The 24,020-nt window shown below is 38.3% G+C and overlaps 1 protein-coding gene across 23 annotated transcripts in view; it reads left to right on the top strand.

Annotated features, from left to right (window-relative positions):
- CDK12 (cyclin dependent kinase 12) overlaps positions 1–24,020 on the top strand; it is a 73,557-nt gene that overhangs the window by 13,790 nt on the left and 35,747 nt on the right. For all 23 annotated transcript variants that reach the window (XM_034641424.1, XM_034641420.1, XM_034641419.1 and 20 more), the window contains exons 4-12: positions 1,318–1,457; positions 2,024–2,194; positions 5,244–5,433; positions 12,874–12,930; positions 13,290–13,391; positions 20,187–20,264; positions 21,158–21,274; positions 22,043–22,174; positions 23,625–23,836. In XM_034641424.1, the coding sequence (XP_034497315.1) occupies positions 1,318–1,457; positions 2,024–2,194; positions 5,244–5,433; positions 12,874–12,930; positions 13,290–13,391; positions 20,187–20,264; positions 21,158–21,274; positions 22,043–22,174; positions 23,625–23,836 (1,199 nt within the window). The remainder of the gene's footprint in view (positions 1–1,317; positions 1,458–2,023; positions 2,195–5,243; positions 5,434–12,873; positions 12,931–13,289; positions 13,392–20,186; positions 20,265–21,157; positions 21,275–22,042; positions 22,175–23,624; positions 23,837–24,020) is intronic.

Consider the following 24,020-nt stretch of genomic DNA (forward strand, 5'->3'; position numbering starts at 1 on the left):
GACAGAGATAGAGACAGCCAGCGAGAGAGGGAACACAAGCAGGGGGAGTGGGAGAGGAAGAAGCAGGCTCATAGCGGAGGAGCCTGATGTGGGGCTCGATCCCATAACGCCGGGATCACGCCCTGAGCCGAAGGCAGACGCTTAACCGCTGTGCCACCCAGGCGCCCCAAGGGGGAGCTATTCTTAATTACAGCTTCCTTACTTACTTTTGGGCCTAAATTTCACACATTGTTTCACAACCTACAGCAGTAGGATTATATAAAATTGGGCCTAATATGTATCTTTTTTTTTTTTAAGATTTTTATTTATTTATTCGACAGAGACAGAGACAGCCAGCGAGAGAGGGAACACAAGCAGGGGGAGTGGGAGAGGAAGAAGCAGGCTCATAGCGGAGGAGCCTGATGTGGGGCTCGATCCCATAACGCCGGGATCACGCCCTGAGCCAAAGGCAGACGCTTAACCGCTGTGCCACCCAGGCACCCCCTAATATGTATCTTTTATATTAATGGATAAAAGCCTTTCTGGGAGACCTGTTCATCTGCACCCTCAGATACCTAGTGTTTTTAGAAAAGCAATGATTTCCCAGATACAGCTATACCATGAACATTGATCTCATTGTATCTTTTGAGTTTGATACTTAGAATATTAAAAAAGAAAACTCTTTCATTCAGGGTGTATCAGCCATGTATACATAAATGAAAAATTAATAGATGTGAGATATTTTTTCTTAAACTACATAAATTGCCATTCTATAAATGTAGTAGAATCTGGGTTTGATCTTTCGATTGTTAGCATTCTTTTTTTTTTTTTCTTTTTTTTCCTTTTTTTAAATTGGGCTTCACGCCCACTGTGGGGCTTAAACTCATGATGTTGAGATAAAAAGAGTTGCGTGCTCTACCAATTGGGCCAGCCAGGCACCCCAGCATTCCTCTCAATAATAAAAATAGTTACTATTTATTGAGTATATATTATTGCCAAAGTTTTATATTTTATTTTAATAGTAACCCTGATTTAGGGATTCTTTTCCCATTCAATAGGTGATGAAGCCAATACTAAAGAGAGATTAGAAAGTAAGCAGCAAATCTATTATTTGATCTTATGCCTTCCTGAAGCAAAAAATCTGTCTTAGCCACTGTGAGAGACCATTTATTTCATATCGTTTGATTCCCACCTTTTTAATAAAGAAGTTCATAGAAGATTCATGGGCCAGAGAATCATCATAAAAGAATTCTGTTTTCTTCTTCAAACAGGCTTAAGTTTTTAAAATAACTTTTTTTGGTTTGTTTGGGGGGGGCTCTTTTGTTTTGCCTTTTTTAGAATTTGTTGTCCTCGTTATGGAGAAAGAAGACAAACAGAAAGTGACTGGGGAAAACGCTGTGTAGACAAGTTTGACATTATTGGGATTATTGGAGAGGGAACTTATGGCCAAGTATATAAAGCCAAGGACAAAGACACAGGTAAATATCGCCACAAAATTCTAGATGTCAGAAGTTTAAAAATTTAGCAGTACTAATGCTAAAGTAGACTTAGCAAAAGTAAATTTCGAGTTCTAATTTGGTTTCCAAAAGTTACTAAAAGACTAAAATTTTCCAAAAGAATAGTATAATTATTACTGTTTAAAAAGCTTCCTCTTTATCTATTTCCATTGTAAATATTTTATAATCTTGCTGGGAATTTAAGAGACAGTAAAAATAAAATTTGTTGGTTGCTCTTTGTTTGGTAAGGGGTTAGTTCTTAAAGATAAAATGAAGTAGTTGGATTATTGGCATATTTTAGTAATTCACAATTTTTAAGCCTAACTGAATACTGAATTAAGAAATGCGAGTCTTAAAAAAAAAAATCAAAGGCAAGAAAGGGAACATGGGGTTTGGTTTGTTTTTTAAGGCATAAAAATATCTGGCGTATAGCATTAAAGTAAGCTAAATCTGTCTTCCAGAGCAACTCTGGGCGTATATTGGCTGGTTCATGATGGTGGCCAAAAAATGCTAATTGATAATGTAACAGTTTGAATTTGTTGTAACAGGAGAGCTAGTGGCCCTGAAGAAGGTGAGACTGGACAATGAGAAGGAGGGCTTCCCAATTACAGCCATTCGTGAGATCAAAATCCTTCGTCAACTAATCCACCGAAGTGTTGTTAACATGAAGGAAATTGTTACAGATAAACAAGATGCACTGGATTTCAAGAAGGACAAAGGTACTAGCAAGGAATCATGTTTCTACAGGGTAGATTGGTACATCTTGTTTTCCCTCTCTTAGCTTGTTTGCCTGTTTGACCAACTTCTTGAATCTATACGAGTTACGATGTTAGTTTTAAAGTCTCTCTCCTTTATTTTTCTTTTACAAATTATAACAATAATGGAAATTAAACCCAGATTTATCAGTTACTCTTTTTTTTTTTTTTTTAAGTTGGCTCCATGCCTACCATGGAACCCAACATGGGCCTTGAACTCATGACCCTGAGATCAAGACCTGAGCTGAGATCAGGCATGGGACAGTAAACCGACTGAGCCACCCAGGCACCCACAGTTACTCTTATTTTTACATCATCCCTTCTGGTTATTGTTTCTAGTGCATCCAGATTTTTATACTTTTGCACTGAAACAGTTTAGAATTCAAAGCAGATATTTCTAAAACAATCTTCAGGTCACATACTGGTTTGTGTTCTGGATTTGTAATTTTTATCTCTTTGGGGGATAAAATTGTTCATGCATACTTATGTTTGAAGTAGTCTATATATGTCATTTAACCTACTTTTATTAAAGCAAATCTGAAGATTTCTTTTGTGAAGAAATGGCATCTGTGAATATAGTGTGGAATGTTAAGAGAGAATACAATTGAAGTACATAAAATTAGGAAGGTAATAGATAAAAGTTAAGCTGGGCTTATTTATAGACCCTTAAAGATATTAGCACAAGGGGAATAGCACTTCTCAAGTTAGGAAGGAGTAGTTTTTGTTTGTTTTTAATTTTACTAAGTCATAGAAGTAGTTTTAAAGCAAATAAAAAAAATTGTGCTTATGTAACAGTAGTTAGATAAATTTATGGAAGTTAGATCTGAATAGAATTAAGAATACTAGGTATACTTTTGGGTGTGTCTTAACTTCTTCTGATTGTAAGAATAGTATAATGTTTAGGTAGTTTCTCTAAGGATAAACAAGAAAATGTTAATTGGTTTTGAGTGGAGCTTACTTTTCCTCTGCCATTCTGTACTGTTTAAATAGTTTACCATGTACTGTTCAAATTCTTTCTTTAAAAAAATCATAAAATAATGAACAAATGGATGTGATGCATACCCATTGTGGTAAAATTGAAAATATGGAAGGGTAAGAGAAAGAAAATGGCAATCATTTCTCTCCTACTCCATCCCAGTCTACCACCATCCATAGAAAACCACTATAGTATTAGCATTTTGGTGTATTTCGAAGTACTCTATATACATTATATTTATTTTAGCATAACTGAGTTCAAATTGTATTTAATGTTTTATAATTTGTCATAAGCAATTTCCCATGTCATTAATATGTTTTAATAACTGCGTAAAGGTAGATGAATCTAATTTACTTCACCAGTCTCTTTTGCGCAATCAGTAGCCAGTTTATTTTATTTATTATATTTTTTAAAGATTTATTTATTTTTAGTGAGAGTGTGCATTCACGCGAGCAGTGGGAGAGACAGAGGAAGAGGCAGAGGAAAAGAATCTAAGTAGACTTTTTCCTGAGTGCGGAGCCCAACTCAGGGCTCAATCTCACGACCCTGAGATCATGACCTGAGCCAAAATCAAGAGTCAGATGCTTAACTAAGCCACCCTGGCGCCCCATTATTACTAAAGCAAGCTTTATGCCCAATGCGGGGCTTGAACTCATGATACCAAGGTCAAGAGTCACATGTTCTACTGACTGAACCAGCCAGGTGCCACAATTAGTTACCAGTTTAAAAAATATAATAGTTCTGCATTGAGCATTTTTGTTCATAAATCTTTGCATTTTGGTTTATTAATATAGTTTCTTAGAAGTAGAATTATTTGGTTAAAGGGATTTTTATGTTTAATGTTGGATTGCTTTTAAGATTGTATTATTTATGTCTATCTGTGAGTGTCCATTCCACTTTATCCTCCCTAAAATTGAGTACATCTTTTTAAAAAATTGTCATTTTGATAGGTGAAATATGATATTATTTTGGATTGCGTTCCTTCTGTTACTCCTGAGTTCTTTTCCATGTTTATCAGTTTCACTTATTTTCTCGAGTTGTCCTTTTGTGTCCTGTGTCTACTTATCTTTGGCCGTTTTGGTGTTTTTCTTGTTAATTTGTATGAGCTCTTGGCTGAATCTAAGATATTCCTTTAATGCAGAGGTTCTTAATTTTGGGGGGGGTATGGACCTCTTTAAACATCTTATGGATCCATACTTTAAAAAAATAAATTCAAAATGTTGCATATTAGGTGTTTAAAATATTGCATACTACTTCAGGGAGTTCAAAGAATCCTTGAAGCCTTCCCTCTGGATTAAGAATCCTTGCCCTTACGCTGGTAGGAGACAGAATTTTAGACTGGATAGATAATTGTCTAACCTAGGTCTAGTACGGCTTATGTTACAATATTTGCCTTTGTCATACACCCTGCTAAAGTGGAAAGATAGCATGGATTTCAGATCTTTTACAATTCTCTTAACATCCTTTTAATAGCTTCTAAATTTAAGGAGTTTAATTAGATGGTTCACCTTTCTTTCAGTTCTTAAATACTATGAATTTCACCAGTAATTTATACTATATATACTGTGCTATCCCTGGCGTATTATGTGAATCCTGTTAAATATAACTGAGGTAAAGACTTATACAGAAGTAGCCATAGACAATAATGGCATAGTGACAAATGGTCATAGTTACAACAAATAAAACTTTATTTTACAGTGACAAATAGCAACCTGGATTTGGCTCAAGGCCTATTATTTGCCAGCTGACTTAGATCGTAGACAACTAGTAATACAACATGATCAGGGTAGTTCTCAAGAAGTCCAAAGAGCACTGGGTTAAGAGTCAGAAGATTAATTAAAATAGTAGTTCTGTTATTTATTATTAGAAAGGGCAAGTTATTCAAGTACTCTGAGTTTCAGTTTCTTCATCTATAAAATTAAGTGGTTGTTTCAGAGAGCCTTATGGTCCACTCCAAAATTATATTAAAATTTGAGGCATTGTCATTTCAGCATCCTTTTCCTCTTGTTTTTAATTTTTTCTTTCATTTTTGTGTAGGTGCCTTTTACCTTGTATTTGAATATATGGACCATGACTTAATGGGACTGCTAGAATCTGGTCTGGTGCACTTTTCTGAGGACCATATCAAGTCATTCATGAAACAGCTGATGGAAGGACTGGATTACTGTCACAAAAAGAATTTCCTGCATCGGGATATTAAGTGTTCTAACATTTTGCTGAACAACAGGTAACATAGTAACCAAATGAGGTTAAACATTTTCTCCTTCTCTTCTGACCCAGTTATAGTTTCAGCTTGTTAGCTGGGGTTATAGGTAGACCCAATGATGCAGTTTTTTGCATTTACATACATCTGATAGTTGTACTGTAGGAACATCTTATGATAGCAGATGAGCAGAGTCTTCAGACTCAGTGTTGGTAAGAAATTAACAGAGGTAGGATTGTAAAGGTTTTTTAATTTCAGACATTTTAGGGAATCACTCACATCCTACAGGAATATTCAGAGAGCTTTTTGCCATAGTAAATATTATTGTGGTCCTTGGCAGATTAAAACACATAGAGTTCTCAGTGAAATTCTCCCTTGTTTAAGTGGGGAGAAACATGCCTGCTCTTATAGCTGTTCTTGAGACTTTCTCTGTTATCAGATTTCAGAGTAAACACAGGTGTAGCTGGTGGTTGACCTTTCTGCCAAGCTCTTACTCCCAAATTTAATAGTGTAAACAGACAGGAATTTGGTGATGAACAGTGTTAAATCTTCAGAAGTTTTTATCTGCTTTCTTCCTCTCTGGCTATTTGTCTAAACTACACTGGTGATATTAGGTGTGTTATGCACACTAGTCTTTGGTAAATAGCCCTACCTATTGAGGAATAAAAAGTAAGTTTGATGCTATTGAAGTCCTACCAGTGTTTGGTTTTTAGGTAACTGGGCTATTTATAGCCATCTTTGTCTGATTCACCCACTGTTTTATACATTTCTATTCAATTATATTTAACAAATATTATTACCTAGATAGAGCTATAGAATGATTATGACGTATTTCTTATCTTCGTGGAGTGAGGTAACCAACTATCCAGAGTTGCCCAGGGACTGTCCTGATTTATTTATTTTAAGGGTTGTTTGTTTGTTTGTTTTTAAGAGAGCAAGCAAGCAGGGAGGGGGAGGGGCAGAGAGAGAATCTTAAGCAGGCTCCATGCCCAGCGCTGAGCCCGATATGGAGCTCAATCTCACACACTGAGATCATGACCCGAGCTAGTCAAGAGTTGGGCACTTACCTGACTGAGCCACCCACGTGCCCCGAAAGATTTTTTATTTTTACATAATCTCTTCACCCAACATGAGGCTCAAACCCAGGACCCCAAGGACAAGAGTTACATCCTCCACCAACTTAGCCAGCTGGGTGCCCCTTTCCTGGTTTTAGCACTGGAAGTCCCACATGGAATAGTTGGTCACTAGAAAGCTCAGAATTTCTGAGGGGAGCTAAACAAATAAATCGCTCAATCCAGTAAATATTTATTAAGCACCTCTCACCCCCTGCACAGACACATGGTTTTTAAGTAATCTGTACACCCATCGTGGGGCCCACACTCACAACCCGAAGATCAGGAGTTGCATGCTCTACCCACTGAGCCAGCCAAGTGCCCCTAAGCCCTACCCACCCCCGCCTTTTTTTGGGGAAGATGCAGTTTTGATGAATGGACAGAAATTTATCAGAAAGACTGACAACAGAGGGTTAAGTTTCTAAGCAAAAGAAATTACATGGGCAAAATCACATAAATATGAAAATTAATGTGTAATATTTGGGAAAATGTAAACAGGTCAGTATTGCTAAGGCAAGAAGAATGAAGCATGTAATGATGAGATGAAGCTGGACAGTTGCAAGGAGCCAATTTAAGGATCTAGCATATCTTGCTAAGGAGCTTATTCTGTCTATAGATGACAGCCATTGAGTGGTGCTGGTTTGGTTACTTTTTTGTTTTTAAATTACACAGTTGGAGCACCTGGGTGATTCAGTCACTTGGGCATCTGACTCTTGATTTCAGCTCAGGTCATGATCTGAGGGTTGTGAGATTGAGCTCTGCGTCCAGCTCTGTGTTCAGTGTGGAATCACCCTCTGCCCCTTCCCCTGCTTGCTTGCTCTCTCTCAAAAAATAAAAAACAAATAAATTATACAATTAATTCGTATATTTATTTTATGTATATATAATTTGTTATATATATAAATTATATATAATTTGTAAATTTATTTTTAAATTATACAGTTAATGCATTTTTTAAAATTATTTTATATGATGTGTATAGTTATATATATTTCATACTTAAATACTTTTGTGAGATAAAACGTGATGTTAAAAGATTATTCCTGTCACTATCTCTGTTACCCACAATTTTCATTAAAGCTGGGCTTGGTTAATCTACATCCATAGTAATAATGCTTCAGGAACTTAATGATGGCTATCACCTTGCCACCTAGCGTATACTTTTTTTGGTTCCTTTTGCTTCTCCGGGGGGATGTCTCAGGGAGTAAGCTTTGGTCCTTCTTGGTGACCTTTCTGATGGGTCAGGCCCCTCCCTGTCCCTGACTTCCGATATTCAGGAAGCTGATGAGGTTCTGGACTAAACTGAACTTCCTCTTCGGGTTGCTAAGCAGGATGCAGGAGTCTTATCCATCCAGCCTCCGCTTTTGCCCAAATCATTTAGCTTTGTTTACACAGAGAATTCTGGGTGAGATGGCCTGGAGAAAACGGTAAGGAGCCCTCAGCTGGACAAGGAAGTGAAAGCAATTGATGAGAGGGAGGAGGGCTCCCTGATGTTCATAATATCATTATATCTTCATTACACAAGTATAAATGAGACCAAGTCATTTTAGATGGTGAAGAGACACAATTAGTCTTCTCTTTTAGAAAAATCACTAAATGGTCATTTTAATAGGGTTAGGGTTAGAGGCAGGGAGACCTATTAAGAATACTATAAGAAATTGTCAGTGTTTAACCAAGGCATTGCTAGTAGAGACAGACGGATCAACTTTGTGGATCAGTAGACTTTGGTGAGTAAATGAATGGTAGAGAATGAATGAAAGTACTTTAAGATAACTCATAGGTTTCTGACTTAAGAAACTAGATGGGTGGCATGATGGTCAATATAGGTAATAGAGAAGGAAGAGCAGGATAGGTGAGTGAAGAGTAAATCCCTTTTGGATATAGCTGTTGCATATCCAGCGTAGTGGTATCTGATAGGCATATGGTCACATTGAAGTTCCAAATTAGCAGTATAGTTTAGGAGTTATCAAGCAGAGAAAAGATGTCAGAAGATGGAACCCACGAGTAGGGTCAGAAAGATAGAAAATAGGGAAGTATCATGAATGTAAAAGAGGCAGGTTAGGGGCACCTGGGTGGCTCAGTTGGTTGAGCGTCTGACTCTTGGTTTTGGCTTAGGTCATGATCTCAGGGTCCTGAGATTGAGCCCAGTGTCTGGCTCCACACTTAGTGCAGAGTCTGGTTGAGATTCTCTCCCTTTCCGCCCCTCTCCCTGCACACACTCACTCTCTCTAAACTAAATAAATCGGCTAGCCCGGTGATGGGTATTAAGGAGGGCACGTATTGCATGGAGCACTGGGTGTTATATGCAAACAATGAATCATGGAACACTACATCAAACACTAATGATGTACTCTATAGTGACTGACATAACATAATGAAAAGTTTTTAAAAATTAAAAAAAAGAGGCAGGTTTAAGAAGGGGATGGTCATATATGTCAGGCAATGCAGACAGATTATAAGACCTCAGAAGGAATCTGAAAATTAAAAAGTCAGCATTGACAGTGTTTGGCAAGTTGGTGGGTTGTACAGTTAATGGGAAGGTGATGGTAGGTGTGTCTTTAATTTTTATTTTTATGATGCAGAGGTTTGAGCATATTTAAGTACTAAGGGAAAAGAAAATCAGTAGGGAGAAGTCGAAGGTTCAAGAAAGAACCAAAATAATTTAAAGGAGCAAGGTTCTAGAGGAGGTGGAATCAAGGCCACAGGTGGTAGTGGCCACAATTATAGGTATTGATTATCTTTGAACAAGAGAGATTGACACACTTTTTCTGTAATTGAAAGAAGAAAGGAAGGTTATATATATATTTTTTTTTTAAAGATTTTATTTATTTATTTGGGAGAGGGAGAAGCAGACTTCCCGCTGAGCAGAGAGCCCGACATGGGGCTCGATCCCAGGACCTCAAGATCACCACCTGAGCCGAAGGCATACGCTTAACTAACTGAGCCACCTACACGCTCCAAAAGGAAGGTTATAGATGCAATTAAGGTTATGTAGGTAAAAGATAAGGATGTTAAGTAGCTCCTACCTGATGATTTCTGTTTTTCTTTTTATTTACTTTTTAAAAAAATTTTTAAAGATTTTATTTATTTATTTGAGAGAGAGACAGAGATAGCAAGAGAGAGCGTGAATGGGGAGGAGATGGAGAAGCAGGCTTCCTGCTGAGCAGGGAGCCAGATGCAGAACCGGATCCCAGGACCCTGGGATCATGACCTGAGCCAAAGGCAGATGGTTTACTGACTGAGCCACCCAGGTGCCCTATGATTTCTCTTTTCAGTGAAGAAGGTCATTTACTGAGAGAGAAGAGGGAAGATTAGGAAGTATGCTAGATGATTGGTGATGTTTAGGTCTAGCCTAATTTTCCATAACTGTGTATCTCTTGCCATTTTAACTTTCAGTCCTGTGTGCCTTCAGTCTTGGATCATCTCAGGTTCTAAGAGTAAGGATGCTGAGAAATTTGAGGAACCTTTATGTCTCAGTATAGGGTTCAAGTCAGCTAGTCCTTTTCTTTTTGCTTTTTTAAGAATTTGCTTGTAGGGGCGCCTGGGTGGCACAGCGGTTGGGCGTCTGCCTTCAGCTCAGGGCGTGATCTCGGCGTTATGAGATCGAGCCCCACATCAGGCTCTTGGACTATGAGCCTGCTTCTTCCTCTCCCACTCCCCCTGCTTGTGTTCCCTCTCTCGCTGGCTGTCTCTATCTCTGTCGAATAAATAAATAAATCTTAAAAAAAAAATTAAAAAAATAAAGTANATTTGCTTATAAATTGAACTTAAAAAATGCCATGATATTTGGGGCAAGTGGATAAGGTGCCCAATAATCTTTACTAGGAATGATAAGAGTTGATTTAATGTTAAATTGTGTTGCCAGTAGTTACTTTGTTTTATTTATTTATTTATTTATTTATGATTTTATTTGAGAACACGAGTGAAGGGGAGGGGCAGAGGGAGAGGGAGAAGCAGACTCCCCGATGTAGGCCTCAGTCCCAGGACCCTGAGATCATGACCTGAGCCGAAGGCAGATGCTTAACCAACTGAGCAGCAGGTGCCCCAAGTTACTTTGTTTTAATATTTTGGACCATTGTTCATACTTTGAGGAGCACCTCCTAGCATAGCCTCTTTTTTTTTCTACTGTCTCATTTTTCTGTCTGATCTCAGCTATCAGGTACCTGAGATACCCCAGTATCTTAAAAAAAGAGTGAGCTGGATTTTCATTACCCAAGAAGTAAGACAAGTGGTAAATGTGAAGAATTTAGATAAATATAATTAATCCAAAATAGTTAATAGTTTAAAAGTTTCCTGACATTTTATGTTACAGTTTATTAAAATATTACTTGACATCACTGTCAAGGACAGAGTGCTTAGCAGAGTGAAACTGGGGTGTGATCCCTTTAAGGGCATGGTTCTCAAAAGCGTGGTTCTCGGGGTGCCTCAGTTGGTTAAGCATCTGCCTTCTGCTGGGGTCATGATCCCAGGGTCCTGGGATCGGGGTCCGCATCAGGCTCCCTACTCTGCGGGGAGTCTGCTTCTCCCACTCGTGCAGCCTGTTGCTCCCCCTGCTTGTGCACCCACTCTCTCTCTGTCAAATGAATAGATAGAATCTTTTTTTTTTTAAGATTTTATTTATTTATTTATTTATTTATTTATTTATTTATTTGAGAGCGAGAGAGTGAACACAGAGGGAGAGGGAGAAAGACTCCCTGCTGAGCAGGAAGCCGGATGCAGGGCTTGATCCCAGGACCCTAGGATCATGACCTGAGCTGAAGGCAGACGCTTAACCAACAGAGCCACCCAGGCACCCCTAGGTAGAATCTTTTAAAAAAAAAAAGTGTTCTCAGACCAGCAGCATTGGTATCATCTATGGGCTTGTTAGAAATGCAAGTTCAGGCACCTGAATGGCTCCACCTCTTTTTTATTTTTATTTTTTAATAGATTTCCTTTTTTAAAAAAGAATTTATTTATTTGACAGAGAGAGAGAGAGAGAGCACAGCAGGAGGGAGCAGCAGAGGGAGAAGGAAAAGCAGGCTCCCCGCTGATCAGGGAGCCTGATGCAGGACTTGGTCCCAGGACCCTGAGATCATGATCTGAGCGGAAGGTGGACACTTAACTGACTGAGCCACCCAGGCGCCCCTAAGGGTCCGACTCCTGATATTAGCTCAGGTCTTGATTTCACAGTCGTGAGTTCAAGCCCCATGTTGGGCTCCATGCCAGGCGTAGAGCCTACTTAAAAAAAAAAGAAAAGAAAAGAAAAATGCAAGTTCATGAGCCATGGCCTTCTGAATTGCATCTCTGGGAACAAGGCCCAGGAAACCTTTAATAAGCTAAGTGATTTTTATTTCATATTAAAGTTTGAGAACCCATCTAAGATCATAGTTGTATATCTTTATGGTATAGGAAGTGAAAGCAGTATGTTGGTAAAAGGGGCCTCATTCATCATAAAAATTGTGTGCTGAGATCAAAGCCATGTTCCCTGTTTGAAAAAATCTGTTATAGGGACGCCTGGGTGGCTCAGTCATTAAGCATCTGCCTTTGGCTCAGGGCGTGATCCTGGCGTTCTGGGATCGAGCCCCACATCAGGCTCCTCTGCTAGGAGCCTGCTGCTTCCTCTCCCACTCCCCCTGCTTGTGTTCCCTCTCTCACTGGCTGTCTCTCTCTCTGTCAAATAAATAAAATCTTTAAAAAAAAAATCTGTTATAGCCGTGGTATTGTTGTGGTTTACTTTTTATTATGAAAAAAGTTGTAAGAAAAAATTGAGACACTAATGTAATAATACATATACAGTTAACATTTTAGACTATATTTGCTTCCTTTATTTTTTTCTGCTTGAGTTAAATTACAGACATCATTATGTTTGGTCCTAAATGCTCCAGAAGATTATTACCTATTATCGTCTAACACTCAGTTCACATTTTATATTTTTTCACTTATGTTAAAATGTCTTTTGTCTAGCTAGTCTGTTCAAACCAGAACTAATCAAAGTTTATAAACTGGATTTGGTTGTTAGGCCCCTTAAATCTCTCTTAATCTAGAACAGTTCATTACTTTTTTCCCCAATAATCATTTAATCTAGCAGGTTTTAGTGACTGTTGTTTGCCAAGAAATAAAAGAAATATTTATTTAAGGAGTCAAATCCAAAAGCACAGTAGTAGTCAAAAAAGAAAACCATAAGGCTTTGTAAACCAAAGTAGTCAAAAGAGGCTTAATCTGGGAGAGTGACCATTAAGAACAGAACTAAGATAGCATAGGTTAAAATTCATTTTTGTAATTCCTTTAACTCCTAAATTCATGCATTACTGTTTAGGTATAATTAGGAGGCCGCTACTGTTACTTTTATTAAAATAATTTTTTTTTTTTATAGTGGTCAGATCAAACTAGCAGATTTTGGACTTGCACGGCTCTATAACTCTGAAGAGAGGTGAGGCATTCATCAAAATTACATGTGTGAAAAAGGAAGGAATTCTTTTTATTCTTAGATATTCTAGTATTCCGCAAGTTGCAGTAATTTTCAGAGTTTCCTAATTTTCTAAATGTGTTAATTCTGTCTAAATTCTTGAATCAGCCTTAGACTGAAATAAATTAACCCAAATTGGAATGCAAGTTATTTTTTTATCTCCTACTTCTGTCCAGTTTACTTTTGAACTCTGAGTATGCTAATGGAGCTATTTTGACTCCCGTTTTCAATTGGCAGCTATTTCTGTTTGCATTTACTTATACAAGTATTTTTTCATTAGAACCCATTGTAAATTTATGTCATGGTTGTTTTTTACATTTCAGTCGCCCTTATACAAACAAAGTCATTACTCTGTGGTACCGACCTCCAGAACTTCTGCTGGGAGAGGAGCGTTATACACCAGCCATTGATGTTTGGAGCTGTGGGTAAGTCTCTTTGTGCCTTCTCTCTTGTTTGTAATTTACATGTTGTTGAACTTGTATCTGTTTTCTCTCTACACTGGCTTTTTGTAGCTTTTCTTTAAGTTTGAGAGGATGGGGATAAACTTTTAGCCAGAATTCAGAGGAATCTGTTGAATATTTCCTAGTATCAGAGACATACTTTTTTAAAAAACATTTCCCCAGGTGTTTTTTTTTTTTAAGGTTTTATTTATTTATTTGACAGAGAGAGACAGGCAGTGAGAGAGGGAACACAAGCAGGGGGAGTGGGAGAGGAAGAAGCCGGCTCCTAGTGGAGAAGCCTGACGTGGGGCTCAATCCCAGAATGCTGGGATCACGCCCTGAGCTGAAGGCAGACGCTTAATGACTGCGCCACCTAGGCGGCCCCCCCCCTTTTTTTTTTAACTTAGTTTGAATTGAGGTCCAAATACATTCAAATAAGGTCCATAGTTTACAATTGATTATCTCAAGTCTTTTAATTATTATAGCTTCTCCCTCCATCTCTTAGAGAGGCTCCCCATCTTATAATTTCCTTTTTTTTTTTTTTTAAAGGTTTTGTTTGTTTATTTGACAGCGAGAGAGGGAACACAAGCAGGGGGAGTGGGAGAGGGAGAAGCAGGCTTCCCGTGGAGGAGCCTGATGCGGGGCTCGATCCCAGAACCCCAGGATCACGCCCTGAGCCGAAGGCAGACGCTTAACAACTAAGCCACCCAGGCACTCCCCCATCTTATAATTTCCTTAGAAGAACCTGGATCATTTGTCTTACAGAGTTTCCCACAGTCTAGATTTTGCTGATTGCATCCTCATTGTGTTTTTTTGTTGTTATTTTAGCGTGGTTCTCTATCCCTTTTATTTCCCATAAGTTATAGGTGAATTCAGGTTTGATTTCCAATCACCCAACTGACCCTGAAACTACTTTATAGGTGGTTTTGAGTACTTCTGATAGATTATGTCAATGATATATCAAAGTTGGGGGTAAGAGGCATTGGGAGCCTCTGCCCAGAGTACAGACAATAACTAGATATATTATCTGTAGAGAATTTAAAATCAAGAGAACAATCCACTACACTTGGTGTACTTTTTATTATCACATTATACAGGCAACTCTAAACAATGTTTGCTAAAATATTCATCCCTAACAGGGCAGATTTACACACGCACACCCCACTTTACATAATATACAGTTATCTCTTTTTGAAATGTTATCAGCTATTAATGATCCACCTTCATTAATTCATTTGTGGTGGTTTTGTGATGGTGATATTCTAATTATATATTATTCCTTCCTGGAATAAAGAGAACATCTATTTTACTAACCCTCAGTACAAGTGATATAGAAAAAAGTAGAGGATAAAGCTTTAATTCTTTCATTTTATTCACCAGTTTTAAAGATAATGAGGTAGTTTCCTTGTATCCCTCAAAGATGACCAAAGAGAGGGTTTTAGGCTTTTGTTTTAATTTTGTTTTGTGTTTTAGTTTCATTATGAACTCATGAATTTAAACTTTTTTTTTTTAAAGATCCCTCAGAGAGAGAGAGAGCGCGGTGGGGGGAGGGGGGAGAGGAGGAGGGAGAGAGAATCCCAAGCAGACTCTCCACTGAGTGCAGAGCCTGATGTAGGGCTCAATCCCACGACCCCAAGACCATGACCTGAGTCCGATGTTCAACTGACTGAGCCACCCAGATGCCCCAACATTTTAATGTGTTTTAATCTTATGGTTATCATCTTACTCCTATTCACATTTTCCAGTCTTTGTCCAGTGGAAGTTTAGTGGGTCCTTCCAACACCCATAGTGTTTGGTAAATAGCCTTCCTTGTTTTTTGGTTCCAAGCTCATCCTGTTCATTTCATGCCCCACATCTGGAATCAGCTCTCTAAAAAGTCTTAGTTCTTTTTAGGAAAATGTTACTTAGCGACCACAATTTGTGTTAGGAGCATAGACATTTTTGGGGCGCTTGGATGACTCAGTGAATTAAGCATCCAACTTTTTCTTTTTTTTAAGATTTATTTGACACAGAGCATGCAAATGAGCAGGGGGAATGGCAGGAGAGGGAGAAGCAGGCTCCTAGAGCCCGACACAGGGCTTAATCCAGGACCCTGGGATCATGACCTGAGCCGAAGGCAGACACTTAACTGGCTGAGCCACCCAGGCGCCTAGACTTGGCCCATTCTATATGCAGATAGGGAACCTGAACTTTAGGCTTAAGAGAGCTTGCCCTGGGTCACCTGGCGGAGGAATTGTAGAGTTCACATTTGAACCCAAGTCTTTTGGGTGATTTCATTATATATTACTGTAGTATATAAGCCCCCCAACACACACACACAGACATACACACGTGCACACAATTTCCCCCTTACCTGAATGGCCTCACCAGCTGTTCCATCTCAACCACCACTGACCAAGCACCTACCATACTTCTTCCTAACACTTATATAAATGCCAGTCCTAGGAGGTAGTAATTATTGTTGCTTTTTTTTTTTTTTTAAACTGTGGTAAAGTACACAGACGCCTGACTGACTGAGCCATCCAGGCACCCCAGCATCCGACCCTTGATTTCTGCTAAGGTCATGATCTCAGGGTCATGAGATTGAGCCCTGTGGCGGGCTCCACATTCATCACAGAGTCTGCTTAAGATTCTTTCCCTCTCCCTCTGCCTCTCCCTGCACTCACATTAGCTTGCTCCCTCTCTCAAGTAAATAAATAAATAAAATATTTTTTTAAAAAGGAACATAGATATTTTATTAAGATTTTATTTATTTGAGAGAGAGAGTGAGCAAGAGAGCGCACGAGTGAGGGGAGAGGCAGAGGGAGAGGGAGAAGCAGAGTCCCTACTGAGCAGGGAGCCTGATGCGAGGCTTGATCCCAGGGACCTGAGATCATAACCTGAGCCAAAGGCAGACACTTAACCAACTGAACCACCTGGGCGCCCTGGAAGTTGTTTTTGATACTGTATGATCCATGAATGTACACTCTGTCCTTGACCTCCATACCTTAGGGTTCTGACATAGGTACTTACAAGTGGAGCATATACTTTTTTCCCATTTATTCCCTTCTGTATTATGTCAGTCTTTAAAAGGAGCATTGCAGGGGTTTTATTTCAAAATTCAAAAGGGTGATAGATAAGGAGAGCATAATTTCTGTGGTAGCCTACCCAACTCAAATGAAGCTTTAGTTAAATTTTACTGACTCAAGCTGGGTATGTTTGTGTTCTGGACTATTTGCTTTAACAGTATTAGCATTTAAATTGTCACAACTAGGCTCTAAAGTTAACGCCCCATTAAGATACACAGGGAAAGTTCATAGCTCTGTTGGTACTATTATTTCAGGTGTGCAGCCTGCCACCTCAGTGTAGTAGCAAAGTGTTCATTACATAATAATGTCTTCCCCACCAAAGAACTAGAAACTGAAATAAGAGAAAACACCAAAGCACAACTTGGAAATTAAAACTATAGATTAGACTTTAATTAAAGCCCAGTAACTTCTTTGAATTAAGATTTTGCTGGATGTTTGATGTGAGCTTACTACTTTGGTGGCCATGGAAGTCTCTCTGAGGGAGAAACTAGAAGGACTGGTACAACAAATTATGCCTAGATTCTGAAAACCCACCTCGGTTTGTTTTTCTTCGTCTTGTGTTACCAGTTATGACAACACTATTTGGAATTTGATTTCGTGGTTAATGTTAGAAGTAGAGTGAAATTTTGCTTTTACTTTTTTTTTTATTTTTAAAGACATTTATTTTAGAGTAGGGGGAGGGGCATAAGGAGAGAAACTCAAGCAGACTCTGTGCTGAGTGCGGAGCCTGACGTGGGGCTGGATCCCACGACCCTGAGATTATGACCTGAACCAAAATCCAGAGTTGGACACTTAACCGACTGAGCCACCCAGGCACCCCTACTTTTATGTTTCTAATTTCTGGATAAGGTTTGAGTGAATATGAAATAAGAATTTGCCATTTGAGGTTAACAAATGCTAATAGAAAGGTGGTAATAACTTTGAAAACTAGATTTGTTTTGCTTCTCTTATTTAGTCAAGCTAAAGAATTCAGAGTAAAACTATAAATATTGCTTTTGTATTTGCAAATCTGATTTCAGAGCACAGACCAAAGAAGAGATTTTTTTTTCCATTTTCTTTTTTTTCCCACTTTACAAAAAATGAAATATATTATGAATACAAAAAAGTATGGAGTATTCATGGAGTTTTTTTTTTTTTAAGATTATTTATTTATTTATTTGACAGAGATAGAGACAGCCATCAAGAGAGGGAACACAAGCAGGGGGAGTGGGAGAGGAAGAAGCAGGGTCATAGCAGAGGAGCCTGATGTGGGGCTCGATCCCATAACGCCGGGATCACGCCCTGAGCCGAAGGCAGACGCTTAACCGCTGTGCCACCCAGGCGCCCCACATGTAGTTTTTTTCATTTGTTTTGAAGTTATGTTGATATGGGGGGATAGGTTAATTAGATGATAGAAATTAAGGAGTGCACTTGTGATGAGCACTGGGTGATGTATGGAACTGTTGAATTACTATATTTTACACCTGAAACTAATATAACGCTATATGAAAACTAAGTAGATTAATTTTGATATAATTTCACATGTACAGAAAAGTTCCTAGAAGAGTACAAAGAATTAGTATAGCCTTCATCCATATTCACGAAAATTTTTTTAACCTTTTGAGGTATATAATAAACTGCATGTTTAAAATGTACAATTTAAGTTTTGACACATTGTATACACCAGTGAAACTATCACCACAACCAAGATAATGATGACTTCTGAAAGTTTCCATATGTTCCTTTGTAATCTCTCTCCTGTCCACACTATCCCACTCCTAGGCAACCACTATGCTACTTTCTATCACTGTAATTGATTTCCATTTCTAGAATTTTATGTAAATGGAATCATGTAGCATATATTCTTTTTCCCTCTTCATCTTTTACTCAGCATAATTATTTTGAGATTTATTCATGTTAGATTCACTAATTGTTAACATCTTGCCACATTTGCTTTTATATTCATGTGTATGTATGTGTATGCACACCACGTCTTTTTTCCAGAACTATTTGAAAGTAGTTGTATATATCATGCTGTTTCCCATTTTAATATTTAATCTACATTTTAAAAAAAGATTTTATTCATTTATTTGACAGAGAGCACAAGCAGGGGGAGCAGCAGGCAGAGGGAGAGGGAGAATCAGACTCTCCACTGAGCAGAGAGCTCGATGTGAAGCTCGATCCCAGGACCCTGGGATCATGACCTGAGCCGAAGGCAGACGCTTAACCTACTGAGCCACCCAGGCGCCCTTAATGTACATTTTTTAAGAACAAAGATATTCTTATATATAATCACAGTACCATTATCAAATTCAGGAAGTTTAACATTGATACACTATCTTTTAAGTTGTTTAGCTTATATTCCATGTTATTTTTTCCGTACCCTAAGAATATCCTAGAAACAGTACTTCACCTGATAGAGGATTTAATCCAGTATCATGTATTACATTTAGTTCTCATTCTTTTTTCTTTTTTTCTTTTTTTCTTTTTTTAAGATTTATTTATCTTAGAGAGTGCATGAGTGGGAGAGGGAGCGAGAATCTCAAGCAGACCCCATGCGAAGCGCATGGAGCCCGATGCGGGGCTCAATCCTAGGATCCTGAGATCATGACCTGAGCTGAAACCAAGAGTCAGGTGCTAACTGACTGCGCCACACAGGCGCCCCTAGTTCTCATTCTTTACTCTGGAACAGTACTTAGCCTTTGTCTTTCATGACATTTACATTTTTTGTTTTTTGGTTTTTTGTTTTTAATATTTTATTTATTTATTTGACACAGAGAGAGAAAGAGAGATCACAAGTAGGCAGAGGGAGAGGAAGAAGCAGGCTCCGTGCTGAGCAGAGAGCCTAATGGCGGGTCTCGATCGGATCGTGACCTGAGCTGAAGGCAGACACCCAACTGTCTAAGCCACCCAGGAGCCCCTAGTTCTCATTATTTACTCTGGAACAGTCCTTAGCCTTTATCTTCCATGACATTTACATTTTTGAAGGACGGACTAGCTACTATATAGATTCAGGTTATAAAGTTTTGGCTGGAATATTCCATAAGTGTTCCTTTTAAGTTACCACGTTTGTATTTACATGAACCCTGTTTTCCTCTTACTGATAATATTAATTTTGGGCACTTAGTTAAGGTGTTGTCTTTTTCCCCACTAAATAGTTATTAGTTTTCCTTTTGTAATTAAGTAATTTGTGGAGACATATTTGGGGACTTTGTAAATATTTCAGTATTATTTTGGAAGACATTTTCGAAGTGGGAAAGGTGTTTAAGTATAATGTGTTTGAAAGTTCTGTTGAAACTGACATCTGATGACAATAAACATTTCTTTACAGATAACAGTGCTAAGAGGGCTGCAGTATATTGCATACTCTACAGAGCAAATGAATGGAAAAGCTAATCTTTATAGGAACTCCTGAGCATTCTTGTAAAATTGAAGTATGGGTTTTTTAGTCTTTACTTCCTTAATTTATAATGGAATTGATAGAAAAGGACTGACTCATTATCTTTGCTTGTAGGCTTTATGGGTGGCAAAAGTTTGATCTCCTGGCAAATATAAATTCTATATACTATCCTCACTTTGAGAAATACTTTTCTTTCACAAAACTCAGACACTGCAGTTTGGGGCTTATCTACAACCTGTTACATGAGATGCAGTCAGATAGACTATAAAAGTTTGAGACACAGGTTAGGCTCCAGGGATATATCTCTTGACCTCTCAATTTTACTCTTTCTAGATGCATCCTTGGGGAACTGTTCACAAAGAAGCCTATTTTTCAAGCCAATCTGGAACTGGCTCAGCTAGAACTGATCAGGTACAGCTTTGCATGTGCTCTAGGTACCCCGGTGTGATAGGTGATCTCATCTTCTAATTTCTAATACTTTTTGTTCATTCTACTAAATGAGCTTATGCTTCTTGTGTCCAAGTAAGTTTCTCAGTCAGATTTACCACATATTTTGTCATGGGCTGTAGATGTGAAGAAGTTGTATTCCCCTCTTTAGGCCTTACTAAAGGTCTATGTTTTAGATTCCCTGTTTTTAGACTTTTTAGGTCTTTGCATTTTTTTTTATTAGTTCTTTATATAAAAGCATACCATTTTCCGTGTGGCGATTTCACTCCTAGGTTAGATTAAGATCAAATTTATGCAGCAGACATTTATTGAGTCTGTTCTATAACAGATTCCTTTCTGTCAAACTTCAGGATTTAGAAATACATAAGATAGGTCCTTGCCTTCAGAGAGTTCAGAATTTAGTAAGTGATATAGCATGTAAACAGATAATTAAAGGTGGTGTATAATTCATTATTTGTTATGCATTAAATTCAGTTTTCTATCAAAATTTTAGGCTTCTTTCAGTTTTCCCTATAGGGACATTATAGGACCAGCTCATCTCTTTGAAATTAATACTAACTGAACAGAACTAAATTGATAATGAAAACCTTTATGGAGGTTTTAAAAACATGTTTTACAAAACCAAGTGTCTGGATCATTTTAGACTCTTTTGCCAGGATTTTCTCTTCACTATCTTGTAACCAATTATTTCTGTCCTTAAAGCAGTGAGGTCAAGGTTTACCTTTCTGCATGCCCTCTAATTTAATAAGCCAAGATTCCCCAGACCTCAGGAGGTAATAATTTCTGCTTCTGTTATCTCCAGAATTCACAATGCTGACTCACTCACTTCTTGTTCGGGCTTTTTGCTTTGTTTTCAGTCGACTCTGTGGTAGCCCTTGTCCAGCTGTGTGGCCTGATGTTATCAAGCTGCCCTACTTCAATACCATGAAACCGAAGAAGCAATATAGAAGGCGTCTGCGAGAAGAATTCTCTTTGTGAGTTTGGCAAAAATGTACATCTGGTTTCTGTGTGTTTAGGCTTGACTTTTTCCTGGCCTAGGGAGTTAGTGTTGTCTCAACTTATTATGGCAGCACCTCACAGGAAAACATTGTATCTTCGAACAGTGTATGTATTTTATCATAGTGCTGTTGTAATTTTCTTTTATGAAGGCTTTATGTTTTTTATTTATTTTTATTTTTTTATTCATTTGCGAGAGAGAGAGACAGAACACAAGCAGGGGGAGAGGCAGAGGGAGAAGCAGACTCCCCGCTGAGCTGGGAGCCGACATGGGGCTTGATCCCAGGACCCAGAGATCATGACTCAAGCTGAAGGCAGATGCTTAACCACCTGAGCCAACCAGGAGCCCCTGCTTTGTTTGTTTTTAAGTTTTTTATTTAAGTAATCTCTATATCCAGCGTTGGACTGGTACTCACAACCCCGAGATCAAGAGTTGCTTGCTTTTCCAACTGAGCCATCTGAAGGCTTTAGATGATAGAAAATCATTTTATTGTGAACAATATATAAATTTTCTCATAGTCCTTTTGATTGTCCCACGATAAAAGAGAGTGGAACTGCTGGCTTCATGTTTTCTACCTGTATTATAGCATTGCATAAACGCTGTATGGGAGCAAATCTGCTTGCTTGTTTATCCAGCTTCTAGCTCCCTTTCCACAGTTTATTTGGAGCTGGAAATTCAGAGACCTTTGACACAAGGTTACAGGTTTAAGAACTCTGGGGTCATTGTGAATTTGTTCTTTCTACAGCATTCCTTCGGCAGCACTTGATTTACTGGACCACATGCTGACACTAGATCCTAGCAAACGTTGCACAGCTGAACAGACTTTACAGAGTGACTTCCTTAAAGATGTTGAGCTCAGCAAAATGGATCCTCCAGAGTAAGTGCTGCTAGCTAAGTAGTGACCCTAAACCTCACACTAAGTGTCAGGAGACGAAAACTCAAAATAATAGGTTTTTAGAAGGAACTGCAAATGGCTAAGTCCAGAATGGAGAGGTGCCCTTGAGTATTATGGTTAATAAGAGGTTTGTTTTATTGCTTTTTGTTTTCTTTTTAAACAAGGAATAGATTTAGATATGATATTTGTTCTAATTTGACTCAAGCTGTCTTTTGTCCCTGAATCCCCAGCATATTGCCCTGTAAACTTCTTTGAAAGTATTCCTTCTAGTTTTTGCTCTTACCCATTTCATTTGCTTGAATCTCCTATGTCTGTGGTGACCATGTATATCCCAAACTTGGAAGGACAGTCCTAATTTTAAATAGTTTGCATCACTGTCAGGTCGTATATCCCGAATTTTGATGTTGAAAATAGGGTCTTTGAATGTGCCTCTGTCACACAAGACTATTCTGTATTTTCTGAATTCTGTAGGATCTTCTGAGGTTTTACATTCATGTTTCACATTTGGCAAATAAAAAGTATTATGTCTTTGAATTTTTCATTGACAGTGTTAATAGTTTTCATATCAGAGTCTTTGGGTATTTTTTTCTTACATAAAGTATCTTAAAGAAATACACAGTATTTAAAGACTGAGTGGGTAGTAACTACAAATCTAATTGTTCCAAAGAAATGTCCAAATTCATTTACTGCACTAGAATTTTGATACATTGAGTGTGGCTTGAAATACATAAGCTTTTTACTGAAATTTGGGAGGTCTTATTATAGAGATATTTTGAGTCTGGTAACCTTTATTGTAATAAGATTTGACTTGCCAGGACTGCTTGTATTACTGAATGTGAGGAAATCTGGAAATATATTAAAATATACTAATAAACCCCACAAAATATCAAGTCATGGAAATTCCGTGGGTAGAAAGAAGAAAACCCGTTTTTTGGTCCTCACAGACCAAATAACGCATAAATTGATTTTACGCAAAAGTGATTTAATAATACTCAACTTCAGTGGTTTACTACCTTGCCGGGACTTTTTGTAGATACTCACAAGCCAGTCATTTCTGTCCTATTCATTCCCAATTGAAACTTGACCAAGAAAGTTCTCCTTTATTCTTGTTATACAAAGCAAGGACAGTTGTAAGACTTAACTATTTGACTGGAATGTGGATGTTTATGTAGTAGGCATGTCTCTGGTATTAGCAAGATCCTCATTTCTCACTAGAAATCTCTTGGGCTTTTGGATTTTTATTTTCCTCAGACTACCATATGCCGTGACCCCTTTTACACTGCTACTATCTGTTTACTATATTTCTAGTTATTTTTATGTTATTCTTTCCAGTTCCCTCTGCTCTTTGCCTTCACATTTTAATCTCTTGTCCTTCCATTCACTCACTGTTGCAGTCCCATACACATTCCCCCTTTGCTTTATCTTTTTGCAGCCTCCCCCACTGGCAGGATTGCCATGAATTATGGAGTAAGAAGCGGCGACGACAGCGACAGAGTGGTGTTGTGATAGAAGAACCACCTCCATCCAAAGCCTCTCGCAAAGAAACTACCTCAGGGACAAGTGCTGAGCCTGTGAAGAACAGCAGCCCAGCACCACCTCAGCCTGCTTCTGGCAAGGTGGAGCCTGGGACTGGGGATGCAATAGGTCAGTTCTGGGATGGAGTTTTTGTGCTTTAAGGACCTTAGGGCAGGTTTTGATGGTCAAGTGCAAGGATGCTGCATGTGTGTGTTTTAGTTTTTAGCCACTGAAGCATTAATAAAGACATGACCTCATTATGAGGAGAAGGAGCTAAACCAAGTTTTGTACATGTGGTCCAGGAAGTCTACAG

This window comes from Ailuropoda melanoleuca, chromosome 13 (assembly GCF_002007445.2).
Source record: "Ailuropoda melanoleuca isolate Jingjing chromosome 13, ASM200744v2, whole genome shotgun sequence".
In the NCBI taxonomy this organism is placed as follows: domain Eukaryota; kingdom Metazoa; phylum Chordata; class Mammalia; order Carnivora; family Ursidae; genus Ailuropoda; species Ailuropoda melanoleuca.